General features: G+C 41.4%; 1 protein-coding gene across 1 annotated transcript; it reads right to left on the bottom strand.

The window, feature by feature from the left end:
* On the bottom strand, positions 1 to 11,428 carry LOC146977738 (leukemia inhibitory factor receptor-like). The gene is made up of 14 exons (XM_085794169.1): positions 11,148 to 11,428; positions 10,909 to 11,029; positions 9,375 to 9,511; positions 8,735 to 8,886; positions 8,482 to 8,635; positions 7,465 to 7,526; positions 6,568 to 6,790; positions 5,547 to 5,726; positions 5,348 to 5,449; positions 3,498 to 3,656; positions 3,285 to 3,413; positions 3,076 to 3,169; positions 2,898 to 2,964; positions 1 to 508 (listed from the first exon to the last, which is right to left on the bottom strand). The coding sequence occupies exons 1-14, from the start codon at positions 11,323 to 11,325 to the stop codon at positions 47 to 49; spliced, it is 2,220 nt and encodes a 739-aa protein (XP_085650295.1). The 5' UTR covers positions 11,326 to 11,428; the 3' UTR covers positions 1 to 46.
* Between the last annotated feature and the right edge of the window lie 2,373 nt (positions 11,429 to 13,801).

Below are 13,801 nucleotides of genomic sequence, written 5' to 3'. Positions count from 1 at the left end.
CATGCTTATGACATACTACATGTACATGCAGCAACTATTGAGAAGGTCACTGTGGTAATGAAACGTACGCGGAGACACAGGTCATAGGACTCAACGAAACCTCTTGTGCCTGGTTCAAGGTGAAGGTTTCTGTGTTAATCTGAGGCTGGTACCCACCAGATGTTACCTCTAACTGTTCAGGCCCCGGGCCGCACTGTTGATCACCAGTCTGCAGTATCAGGTCGTATGACAGGTTAGGAAATACAGTTCTCAATGGAGAGCGTGGTAAGACCGACTGGGATGGGTCTGTAGTAGTGGGTAAAAGGAGGGCTGGTGGGGTGCAGGTTTTCAGGGGCTTGTTGTAGTAACCCTTTGGAGTTTGAGTATAAACAAAGGGTGTTTTTTCATGGCTGACCCAATCCTTGACAGGTGCTCCCAATTTAGACTGCAGCTCTGGAATATCCATGAAGTCTGCTGCTTCACTGTGGTGACACACCTCCATGTAAAGCGGACGACAACTACGCTCACCCTGGAAAAAAGGGGAAAAAATATCTTAGGTGCATGTACAAAAAGGCTGATAATAGTACTATAGTAAGAACCAATCATGGACTCCATGCTTAAAAACTGCAGTATAACAAGTATAATATATTGCAAAGAACCCGTTATAGTCATCTTCCCAAAAAACACAGACTTCATGAAACAGAACTAATCATGGGCCATACTGTACTTTTCTGCACCTTGGCCAGCATTGCACTTGCATAAAAACTTGATGACTCACAAAGATGTAGAAAGAGCTAGATGTAGAAATAGCTGCACATTTAGGGTGGCAGGTATGAGCAACGAGAGAGAGAGAGATAGATAGATAGAGAGAGAGAGAGAGAGAGAGAAAGGCTAATACAGAGCAGAGTTAGCAAGCAATAAAGCTAAGATTGACTTGGACATATACCACATTTGCTGTAAAACGGGACAAAAGATGATTTACGTAGAAACCAGAAGGAAGAAGCTGGTCCTCAGAATGGAGAACTTGTGGTCTGAAATGATTTTCTGGACTTGGCTGATGATGGTTTTCTCAGAAACAGCCTGTAGTGTGGGATCCTGCCTTACTCCCATGATTTTCATGTGTTAGCTTAGCTAGGTCACCTGGGCTTTTAACTGTAGCCTATGCTGAACCAGGCTGAGATGCCACAAGGCAGGATGCTCAGTCTCAACAACCAAGTTCCCTCATTTCTTCTGTGCTTCAGCCACAGATAATGCGGTATACGATTCTGCCTTGTCACTGGAGTGACTGTTTGTCAGTTCATGGTAAATGTTCTAAAATAGAGGTGATTTTTTAGAAATTTCTAAGTGCAGGGGCGTGTTCAGGAAGTGGCCATGGGTGGCCACCCATGAAATCTGATTGGCCACCCCAGGTGCCACCCCAAAATATGATGGGCTATATGCCTAGTCAGAGGCAATTTTATACTGGCTTTTGTCAAGTCTCTTTTTTTTTTCAAGAATGAAATATTGAGGTTTTCTATGACTTATTGTATGTTGCCACTCCTGTACTTTGATTATTCATGGGTTGCAGTGACGTCACGTCGAAGGGACCGCCGCCATATTTGTGTCCGATTTGACAGGTCTTCTCATATGACAGCATGCAAACCGCAGGATGGAAATTACCGTTTCTTGACAAAATGACAGGGTTTCATACACCCTGTCTGGGTTTATATCTCTATAACAACAGACTAACTCTATATTATCCCACTTATTACACAGTTTATGAGTGAATTAATTAATTTGAGACGTAATGTTGATCAAAGTCCTTAGTCCGGTCACTTCTCCGCTGTTTGCTCCTCACCCTCCTCCCGGTCGACTCGTGTGTAGTTGTTTTCAACAAGCTTTTGATAATCAATCAGTAGATTGATGAATTATCATGTAAATGTTACGATGTGCGCTGTGATACGGGACACGTTTGTGTCACGGACTCGCGGTGGCACAGACACAGCTGGTCACAGCTGTGACACTGCGCTGGCCCGTCCTCTCTGTCCGCTCTGGCGGCGTCCCTAGCAATGGCCCGTTTTACTTAGCAACGGTCTGTTATACAGAAATAAAAGACCCTAAATGCAGAATCAGTGAGTAATTAATAAGAAAGTAATCAAAATGCAGAATTCAATATATCCATGTTATTAAAAAAAAGTGAATCCCCTCTTTTTGTGAGACTTGTCACAGCCCATGCTGCCACTGACAGACTGCCTGCAGTCAACTATTTATTCTATAACTTTACGTCTTTTGGGATGGAATAAAACTGCAGTCCGGGGTTTCTTTGGCGACTGCTATCACAGTCAACAGCACAAAATAATCCTGGCATCTTTCAAATAACGTCAATTTTCGGTCTCTTGCTGATTTCCTCCTACTAATCCACTTGTTCTGGTAACGTGACATGCTGTGATCTGTGCCCAGATTGCCCTGATTTGGACACAAATATGGCGGCGCAGAAACACAGTGACGTCATGTGAATCTAATGAATTGGTCTATTTTTTCTTGCAGTGTCAGTAGGTAGCCTATGGGTTTGCAGAAAAAACCTGGTATGGCCAAAACTTGTGTGCCCAGGCGCTCATGCTCATGCTTCATGCTACCCCACCATAAGTCAGTACCCCACCTGGGCCACCCCTATCAAAAATGTCTGGACACGCCCCTGTCTAAGTGTCAATTCAAAGGCATAATCCCACATGGAAGGAGAGCAGGAATGTGGTGGAAGCAGCAAGATGTAGGAGAGCGCACAGGACAGACAGGCCTCAATTTCACAGAGATTTCAGTCATAAAAGAAAAAGCTCCCTCTGAAGCCACAAGCCACAGCTTATATCAGACAACTGCTGATGCTCCTTGTGACACGTGAAAGGATAGAGTGCCTCTCTAAGACGATGATGTTGAGAACCTACCGGTGATGTCAACCATGCATCTGACAACAGTGGTTTTGGGATTGGAGGGTAAACCTTTTGCTTGATGCTGTGATACAAACAAAATACACCACAATCAAAGATATGACATCGACAAGACCTCGTTCAGATTGGCATCAGGAGCCAATTGCATTATACAGAACAATGTGCTGTTGCTTACCAGCCCCAGTGTCTGTAGCAAAACACAGTGATGAGGGGAAGGAGGAGAGAAACCGTGAGCAGGGAGATGATGACCGCCTTGATCAATTCATCAGCTGGTGAGTGAAGACAGAGTCCAGTTGAGGAACAGGAAATAACCAGATGGTTTTACTACAGTATAGAAAATGAATTTCCACTGAAAGTCTGACAGTGAAAGGAAAAAAAACATACTCTGTGGTACTAAGGTGGCAGAGCAGGACCCAGTGCCACCTTCTCCCACCGCGGTCAGTGCCTTCACTGAGAACAAATAGGAGCTGATTTTCAGGTTTCTTGCTGTGAGGGTGGTGGCCTCAGGGTCATCTGAACAAAGAGAGACTGCTGTTATTACCACATTAATAAACACCTCACCTTACTGTACCTTCAAATCAGTTGACCTCACAATACCTGTGCTGACATGGGAGGTTATGGTATTGTTGTCTGACACGTAGAGAACGTAGCCTCGGATGAAAGCAGTCTGTTCTGACAGAGGCAGTGGATCCCAGGATACCTCCAGATTTGAACCCTGCATCGTACATTTGGCTTTTAAGAGTTTATCTTGTAGTTCTGCAACAACACAACGGGTCAAATATTAAACAAGTGCTCTTATTTCATTAAAGCTAGGCCACCACAAATCAGCAAAGATCTATTTTGTATGTGAAGATATGGTGGAGTAATGAGCACAAAGCCACACCCCCTCTCTCTATGTGTTGTAATTTGAGTTTCTCTGGTAGTCAGTGGTAGTGTTCTCTGTACATGTTAGTGCACCTAAGTCCTTCCTGCTAAACCGTCTTCTTCTTCGGTTTGTAACGGCAGTTGGCATCCCTCTATGTTGCATTGCTGCCACCCTCAGGCTCCATCTCTTCTCACTGTATCACTAAGGGATATTTCAACATTTTGGCAAATTTGCCTGTTGCCATAATCCGTATAGTTTTAGGAGTAGGTTCATTACCTTTAATTGTCGGTGCAAGCTGTTTTGAGTCCAACAACTCCAAAACACTCTCGTGGACAAATTGTGACCTGCACATTCACCACGCTATGAAGTAATAATGTAATGTTACACACAAATGCCTAACTGAAAAAACCTTTCAGACACGGCTGCTGGGCGGAGTGATTTCAAAAGTAAGTAGTTCTGAGTATTTGCTTCATGTGTCATAATGTTACATAACTATATGTTATTATTTCATAGCGCAGCGAATGTGCAGGTCCCAACTTCTCCACGAGAGCATTTTGGAGTTGTTGTATTGTGTATTTCATTTGATTAGGGAAACATGGAAATACCATGAGCCTCCGTTGCGTTTAGCTGAGTAGCTCACGTTTCTGACCTGCCGATCTCAAAATAGCTTGCACTGACAATTAAAAGTAATGAACCTACTCCTAAAACTATAGGGATTATGGCAATAGACGAATTTGCCAAAATGTTAAAATACCCCTTTAACTTAGATTTGTTTAGTCCAGTCGTAGTTAATAATATTCTAAGATGCTCTTCACTCTAGCCTCCACATGTCTTATTTTCAGGACATACTAAAATGACTCTGACTCCTGACAGTTGTCACACAGACCTGTAGGTTGTTTCCCCCATGATGTGCAATGTACTAATCAAGTTACTGTGCCCAATGCTCAGTATCCTGCTAAACCATTGGTCTTCCCCATATTTATCAAGACACAAGCAGCGTCCACAGGTGAGATGACACATGCAGTACACAGCATTCTGGTGAGTGTCCTCCACTGAAGAAGACACCAGCAGATTGTGAGTGGACTGGACTTCCAGCTCAAACCTTGGTCAGACTGTGGATCATTGCAATATAAACACAGATTGTGTTTCCTGGCTTCATCAGTGTCAACCTTCTTTCCCCGTCCTACCATGGAGTCAGCACTAGTCTGGTATTACCAAAATGGACAGACATACTGTACATCTCAGAACAGTTTTTTCCCGATGGTTCATAATGTCACATGTCTGTTTTTATCAGTGATGATGATTACAGTAAACATAATAGACTCAGCTAACTTGTGGTTACATATCAAGTGTTCAGCAAATGTTGCTAGCGCTGGCTGACTAACAGTCAGCAGTGCTATGAGGTGATGCTCGTCTCCTGGTTGTGGTTAGTTACTAACTGAGAGCATGGTGGGAGGAGATGGGGGTGGTTGAGGCCGGCTGACAAAGTATTGATTTCACTCTGAGACGCCTGATGTCAAGTGGCAGTGACAGTTGTTTACAAAGCCTGTCAGTAAACAGTACTTTTAAACCACTGTCTTACCTTTCTCTTGTATGTAGCCCTCTCTTCTCTCTAGCAGCACTGGAGCTCCACGGGTGCAGGCATATATGGACAATAAGTACCTCACTCCGTCCTTTAAGTCCTCTGAGGTGGAGAGATAACAACAGAGATGAGTTAGAACTCAAGGATATACTTCTTCTTCCTCTTTCTTTCTTTTTTTCTTGCAAAAAATAGGACATACCTGAAAATATGGTTGCATTAGTCTCATGAGGAGGAACTTTGATCCACTGCACACTGCCTTGACCTGAGCTAGGACACCAGTCCACTGTGTATCCACAGCTCGCTATCGGACTGGCAGACCAGGACAGAATGAAGCTGCCGTTGATGCCAGAGATCCGAGATGTGTTCACTCTGGTTGTGTCTGAAAATAAACACTTGTACAGTTAGATTTCACAAAAAGAGGAGAGAGACACATCACTTTAATATTTAAGTCCCATATGTTGTGTACTGTAATGTGTTTCTACCAAACAAAGCAAATCTAATGTTAATAAAATTGTGAATGGGCAGCTGTTTCATCAAGGTCTGTCATTACAACTTTATGAGCTAATAATAAAGGATAAGTTCATTTTTCAAGTTTGCTTTATGACAGCAGCTTAGTATCCCAATGTGTACAATGCGAAAGGGATAGTTGAACGTTTTGGCAAATTGGCCCATTGCCATAATCCCTGTAGTTTTTTTCCGAGGTAAATTCATGCAAAACCGCTGATGTGTGTTCCCATCGGGGGCAGTTTTTCGGCAAGCAGTCTTTGCATTTGCCTCGAAAACTCTGTCTTGTATTGTAGCGTTATTATCTCATAGCGTGGTGAATGTGCAGGTCACAACTTGTCCACCAGAGCATTTTGGAGTTGTTGGATTGTGTATTTGTTGAGTTTGATGAGGGAAACCAAAACATTCTATTAGCCTCTGTAGCGTAGCTCTGAGCAGCTCGCGGCTCTGCTCCGCCGTTCTAAAAATAGCTTGCACCGACAAATAAAGGTAACAAACCTACTCCTAAAACTATAGGGATTATGGCAATGGACCAATTTGCCAAAAGGTTGAACTATCCCTTTAAGGATTAGGGGATGCCATTATCATTCCTCATGTTCATATTAAACATGAAAATCTGCCCAATTCTTTTCACGACTAATCACAACTGGTGGATCTGTCATTAAAAGCCTGAACTGTATTCTCTGTATGTAGTTCCATCTCTATTAGCTTCTTACCTGGGCCATAGATGGGGACAGTGATGGTGGATGGAGGTGAGCTGCCATTGTTGTTCCTAGCTGTGACTGTGACAAGATGCTCTTCAGTGGTGTTCACACTGATCTTATGTTCATGCTGGGTGTTAGGCACTGTGATTCTGTTTTCTCGGTCGGTCTCTGTGGTCTTTGTCCATCTCACTTCATAATCTGTGATGTGTCCATGACTCTGGTTGGCCAGTAGCATCTGCAGAGATAACACCAAGACTGTAAGAGCATGAGGGGACCAGGCCTGTTACTGTATGTGTGTAATTTGTAATAATGACTGTATTTACTGTATGGTTAATAAATCATTTACTTATGCCTTAGATGACTTTATGACTTTATTTTACAGGATAGCCCCTTGAGATGTGCCATCTCATTTTCGAGGGGGTCCACATTATCAACGGAAATACAAACATAGCCTACATAGTACATAGTAAACATACATGGAAGTACACATACACACATACACGACGCCCATTCACACCAAGTTACTAATTAGAATGCTATGTTAAAAACCCAATCTGACTGGTGAGTCTTACTGTCCCCATTAAAACTTGTGCTTAAAAAATATTACGTAAGCCTACAGAGAGCTTTACAAAATGATAATCTATAATGCCACAACAGAATTATACATTTCCACAAATTATTTAAAACTGATGATGAATGAAAAACAGCATTTCATTCATTCAACATTCATTAAAAGAGTTAACCTGCTCTAAAGCCGACATTGTTTGAAGACAACAGTACCCCCATCTGTTGCCTTCATTATGTATGTTGTCATTTTAACAGGATGAAACGAACATGAGTCTGTCGGTCCACTCATAAAGAAAACTCCAACCTGTTGGTTGTTGACCACTGATAAAATAACTGACTTACTTTCCAGATGATTATAACGTGATTATCCTTTGTCTGCATCCACACATCAAGAGCATCTGGAACTGAGCAGAAAATGGATAATGAATGAGCAGAAACCATGAACACTAATGCCGATATCAGTTCAAATATTCGGTGACACATCTTCATACAGCCTGAAGTGATATGGGTACAAGATATTTCTTTTTATAGATTAGCAATTCATTGGGGACACTAGTACAAAAACATAACTCTGGAGAGATACAGGGAAGATGGTGTTCAAACAAAAAACTAAACAATTAGTACTTTTCATTTTTATTTACATGATATTTTTTTCATTTTCTCTTTGTGGGACAACTGATTGATTTATTTATGATTTGTGGGAAAGGGGTGGGATGCAATAAGCACAGCTTCTTCTCACTCTTATGCTTTTGTGTTTTTGTTTCCAAATTTTGTTCCTCAGATTGTTTGTTATTTACATGAAGGAAGACATTGACATTGTGCCTTATTTTATTATATATATATATATATATATATACTTAAAGGCCAATATTTGACAAAGTGGTTGAGAGAGATAGGAAATGGGGAGGCAGAGGGGGACACGTTGCCCCAGGTTTTAATTTAATTTAAATTTATTGGTTTATTTGACAGGGACAGTGCAACACTGATCAACAGAATTGAAAAAAAACTGCAAGTGAGCCAGAGTTAGCCAGTAAGGCTATTTTTCATCCGTTGTCCCTGCCCAGATGTTACAGGCAACCTAAGAACCAAATAAAACAATTAAAATACTGTTGAAATTACATATCAATTTACCTAATAACAAATAAGACGATGTACATAACAATAGCTCATGAAGGCAGGTGCATGTACAAGGCATATTTTATTTTCTCTCTCTCCCTTTATTGAAAATGCCCAGGTAGCCTATTACTGCTTTGTTCCCTGCAGTCTTGTTTTCTTCCACTGCATCAGCTGGAACTGGAACATTTATTACTAAACAACAAAATGTAAGTGTATCTGTTTAGTTTGTTTTTTATTACCTACCATCACCCTTTGTGTGGAAGTCGAACCTCGAGCTCCAGTCGCTCCATTTCCAGAAATGTTGTGCTGTTCCACATCGTACGGTCACGCTGTAGTTCCAGTTTGGTATCAAGTCAGTCAGAAGGGAAGAGTTAAGGCCAAGTCCACTGCTCTCACTCTGAGAACACAGATGGTACCAGAGAAGGATTTTACTCAGTAGTACTAGTACTCTACTAATTCTTGCTAATGTCTCACCTTTCTTTCTCAGTCAACTCACCATGGTCTTTGTTGTACCGTCACTAACGTTCACTTGGCATGTTATGTGGAGCTCATTGTACTGTGGCAGCTCCCGCTCCCACCCCCACTTCAGGCTGACATTTCTGGCACTGACAGAAGAAGCTGTCACTCCCTTTGGAGGAAACATGTGCACTGAAACACAAGATATAGGATAATCAGCTGGATTTAGGAAACAGCAGATTATTTATAGAACAGGCCTTCCCAGAACAGCATTTCACCTATAGATACACATGCCAATGAAAATTAGAGTATGAGAATGTGAAGAAAGGAAGCTGCTTTAGGAAGCTGCTTCACACACTGGCGCTGATCACTGCTTTCACCGGTTAAAATGAAAATAAAAATGCTCTGCTGTGTCAGTTTCTGCTTACGGTATCTTAACTTATTTTGATACTGTGCTGCTGGATTCACATGTAAAAGATGAGATGAAACCTCAACCCAATTGACCACAGCCCAAAATCTAAAATCTATGCTGTTTGACATTCATGAGAACAATTACATGCTGGTCTTTTGCTCCAACAGACAATAGCTTATGTTTCTAGTTTAGTCAATTTGCCTCTGTTTTGTGTGCATATAACCTTAATGTGTGTTTTTAAATATGTATGAACATAATAAAGATGTACCTCTTTTTGTCATGTCTGCCCTGTCTGACAGCTCCACTGTCCCGAGCTTATTTTGCACCGTCAACGTCCAGTTTTGCTCACCAACATCAACTTTCACCTTTCGTGAGCATCTTGCTGGAGACTTGCCTGCACAGCGTCTGGAATACAAATATCAAGACAATGACATGTTTATTTTGAAAATATCTTCATTTAAATTCCTCCCTGTAACATTTTCCTGGAGGTATTTAACTTAATGCCGCCATCTATTACTGGCACTGTATCAAAGCATCATTCAGCCAATTCTATTGTATTGTTCCACCTGTTTTTTCAACATGGTCTCTATCAAGAACCAGACCAAACCAACACTGCTGCAAAAATGTTAGGTATTCCAAATCCGTGTACACGGATTAATATAATTCACAAATTTAAATAGATGATAGCTTGATTTTTAAAGCATCTACAAAAGACTTTTATTTTGTGTTGATTTTGGCAACTCCTGTGCTGTTTTGTCAAGTGGACTGAGCCAACCATTGCCTGGACTAGAGTTACACTATTAGAAATAGCTTATCTTCCCCATCGATGGCCTCATTTGCTGTTGTAGGTCATACAGAGATATCAGCGGACAGAGACTTTTGCATATCTTGTTAAAAGTCATTTGTAGTTGCTTTAAATAAAAAGTAATTTTCAAATGAAAAAAAATTGAATCGGAGGAGCCTGAATACAGTTACTTAAAGGTACGTTGTGTAGGAATTAGTCCCATCTAGCATTGCGATTGTTTATCACAAGCAACTCAATCGTATTTTTCATGCTGCATTCACGTGAAATTGGGCAGACGGCAGATGGACGACAGCTGCTGCACGTAACGGCATAAACAAGCCTCTAAACAAGTGGTCCGTCAGCATGAGGCAAAACAATACACGTGACAGTATGTTGTCATGGCGATATCCTATTGATTACCTGACCCACGTTGTACCGGCTTTCTCTGGACTTCTGTGACTAAAATGACATCTGGTTTCCGGCCGTCTGCCCGACTGCAGGTGAATGCAGCATCAGTGTAACGCTCCATTCCTCCTCACTGCGTTACCGCGGTGACTTTTCACAGACGCCACCTCGACCTGAGCCGACAGCTCCGGTGTCTCCGCTGAGTTTCCGTGGTTTCCTACCGTCACGACATGGCAGCCAGCACCGAGCTTACCCGCTCCATGGAGATATGAATGATATGAACGGCAAATTCAGAGCTGAAAGGAACACTTCAGTTTGTTGATGGAGGTGATTACTGATTAATGAAAAACAGACTTTTGAATGAAATAATCGATTTTTGCGAATAGATAACAGGAGAAGTTACACAATGTCCCTTTAAACAATGCTCAGGCCTCAGGCTGCAGGATTAGCCAATCTCTGACTGGTTGTGTAAAACTGAAAGAGTACTCTACCACTGTTTACAGCTGGTTCCGTTTCACAATTACGTATTTATTGTGAAAGTTCCAGCCCAGATGGATCCGGCTTTCAGCCCTTTTATGCTTTAATGTTCTTACATCAGCTGTTGATTTATTACCTTCCATTCAGATAGTAAGTTGTGGATCCAACCAGTTCTGTGTCTCTTCCTACTGTCCAGTGACAGTCAATGGATTTCAGATCCCGGGTTTCACACTGAAGATCCTTATCCCCAGGTGGGTCTGAGTCATGGTGAGTATGAAAATAAACAAATGAATAAATAACAGGGGGAAAAAAATAATAAAGAATATCTCAAATTCCCAAATTATAAAATCCAGCACAAGCCTAGATCATACTTACAGCCAACAGTGACACAAGCCCCTGGCTCAGTGACACCATCCTGGCTCCTTGCTTTACACTTGACATCATTGCAGGTGGTTGTTGATGGCTGGTCCAGGTGGAAAGTCACTCCATATGTCCAATTGCTGATCTGGACAGTGCTGATAATGCTGCTGTTGCCGTATTCACTCAGATACATTTGGTCAAAGATTTGATCTTCAGACAAAACACAGCAGAAGGTGGCGTTGCTGCCGACCTCGTACACTCTGTCCTTTGGATAAACCCCCGGACGTGTTGAGCTTTCCACTGCACAAGAGTTAATAATAGGACTGTAAGAATGATGACTTGATTATTAGTGATGATTATAGATTTTGATCATAAGATAGAAGGTGGACATTAACCTGGAAGAGTCCATGAGCTTGTTTGGAGTTTGTATCGAGAGCTGAGTCTGACTGAATGGGAAACACACTGCCAGGCCCAGTCTGACGTCCAGCTCCAGGAGTGTCTGGACCCTAAGTGGCCCGGCATCACCGCCACTTCATCCTAAAACGAATCATAAACAAATCATATGAATGCTTGGTTGTTCTAGAAGTGGAGGTTATTTAGCAACTACTGGACCACTTTAACTTTGTCAGTTATTGTAAACCCATTCCTTACAGAACCTAATGACTGTAAAACAACTTGATGACTAAAAATACAATTGAATTAACAACAAAAAAACAACAACTAACTAATCGGATCTTATCATGTTTTTAAACTTTCAAAAAACACATCTGGAACTGGCTCTGATTGTTTTTTCTGCTATGATTAACACAGCGTACGGTATGGTATGGTATAGTATGGCATAGTATGGTATGGTACACAGAGAAAAATAGGGGTACAGAAGGGGGACATTTCTGTACTTAAAGGTACAGTTCTGTCCTACTGTACCCTATAGGACCAATTATTGTACTCTAGAGTACCTATGTGTACCTTTTGGGGGTAAAAAAGGCACTATGGTAGGGTACAAAATTGTCTCTAAAAAGGTACGCCTGGAGCGACAAGGGTTTGTACCCTTTTGAGTATATTTCCGTACTTCTATTTTTCTCTGTGTATGGTATGGTATGGTATGGTATGGTATGGTATGGTATTGTATGGTATGTAATGGTATGGTATGTCACACTTTCAAAATGTTTTTTTTTTCCAAAGTAAATACAAACTGATCAAAAAGTGGACTGAGCTAAATGCACGTTGTTACTATGATGTAATAGAAATCATGTCATACATTATGCACTTGCTCGTCTGCGATGAGAACCACCAGCTCATAGATCAGAACGTCATGCAGAGGAAAGCATGAAGGGTCATCGTCCCAGGCTAACGTGATCGTCTGGTCAGAACCGGTTAGAGTCGTATTCAGAGGTCTGCACTGCAGAACACCTGAGGAGTGAGCATCAACAGTGAAGAGAACATCATCAGCTGCACATAAAGTATAAAGCCCATCAGAAAGTCTCCCTCTGACACAAGGAGACAGAACTTCCTGCTTCATGTAAGAAACCCCTGCCCATCCAGCCAGTCTCGCTTTACCTTCCATTCAGTAGGTGAGCTAACAAGGTACAACATGTTTTTTAAAAAAAAAGTGAAAAGGAAACTGAGCCTCTGATTGGCTCAAGAGAACACATATAAATTGAGCTGACCAAAGGCACTCATAACCACACATAATCTTGCTAGGGAAAAGTGGACAACGTCAGGCCTTTCATTTTGGTGTTCAAAGGTGAAGGTCACACTGACTTTTACCTAGTCTTGGGAATCAGCTGATTTGAAGCTGAGGTCAAGATCAGTGTGACCTCACAAAACCCTTTTGAAGCCGTTACTTTTTACCTAAGATTTCACACAGCAATTACAAGAACATTACATACAACCACAGGGCGGAAATTCTAGTTTCAACAATAAGATTAGTAGCCATATTATCTTTTTTGTTCAACAATTTATAGAAAAATTAAGTATCAGTGCCCTTACAAAACAACAAATCAACAATCAGCTTGCCTTAATTGTGATATCTCTGGGCAACAAATTGAATCAAAGGCAACTGGACTTGTATTTGTCTAGGAAGACGTTTCACCTCTTGGGCTTCATCAGTTAAAACGCATCAGTCCGACTAGTCCTCACTAGCCTGACAAACAGTGAAGTAAAACCCAGTTAAGCTCTGTTAAATTAGGGTGTTCAATTGTGCTAGTGACAGAGAAAGAAAGAAAGAAAGAAAGAAAGAAAGAAAGAAAGAAAGAAAGAAAGAAAGAAAGAAAGAAAGAAAGAAAGAAAGAAAGAAAGAAAGAAAGACCACCGTATGACTGCAGACATGACTTTGAGAAAGTGAAAGGCTCGCTTCTGAGATGTTCTGCATTACATGAAAAAAATGTTGTACATAATTGCGTACTTGTCTGCAATGAGAGCCACTAGCTCAGAGATGACGAGCATGTAATGCACAGCAAAGCACACAAGCTCTTCCCATGATAACACAAATCCAGCATCACTTAAAGTTCAAGACACTTTATTTGTCCCCATGGGGACGGTTTAAAAGAGCATTAAGTAACTTTAAAAAGAACAACACATATGGCAAACTTAGAACATGATTGGGATCTTACATCTTTAAGACATTTCATTTACAATTTAGCCCAGAGAGCTTCTGGTGCTGATGAGGT

Source organism: Trachurus japonicus, chromosome 12 (assembly GCF_045865225.1).
Source record: "Trachurus japonicus isolate A0001 chromosome 12, Traja_1.0".
In the NCBI taxonomy this organism is placed as follows: Eukaryota; Metazoa; Chordata; class Actinopteri; order Carangiformes; family Carangidae; genus Trachurus; species Trachurus japonicus.
The sequence above is the reverse complement of the archived record's forward strand: the minus strand, read 5'-3'. Positions and strand labels throughout refer to the sequence as shown.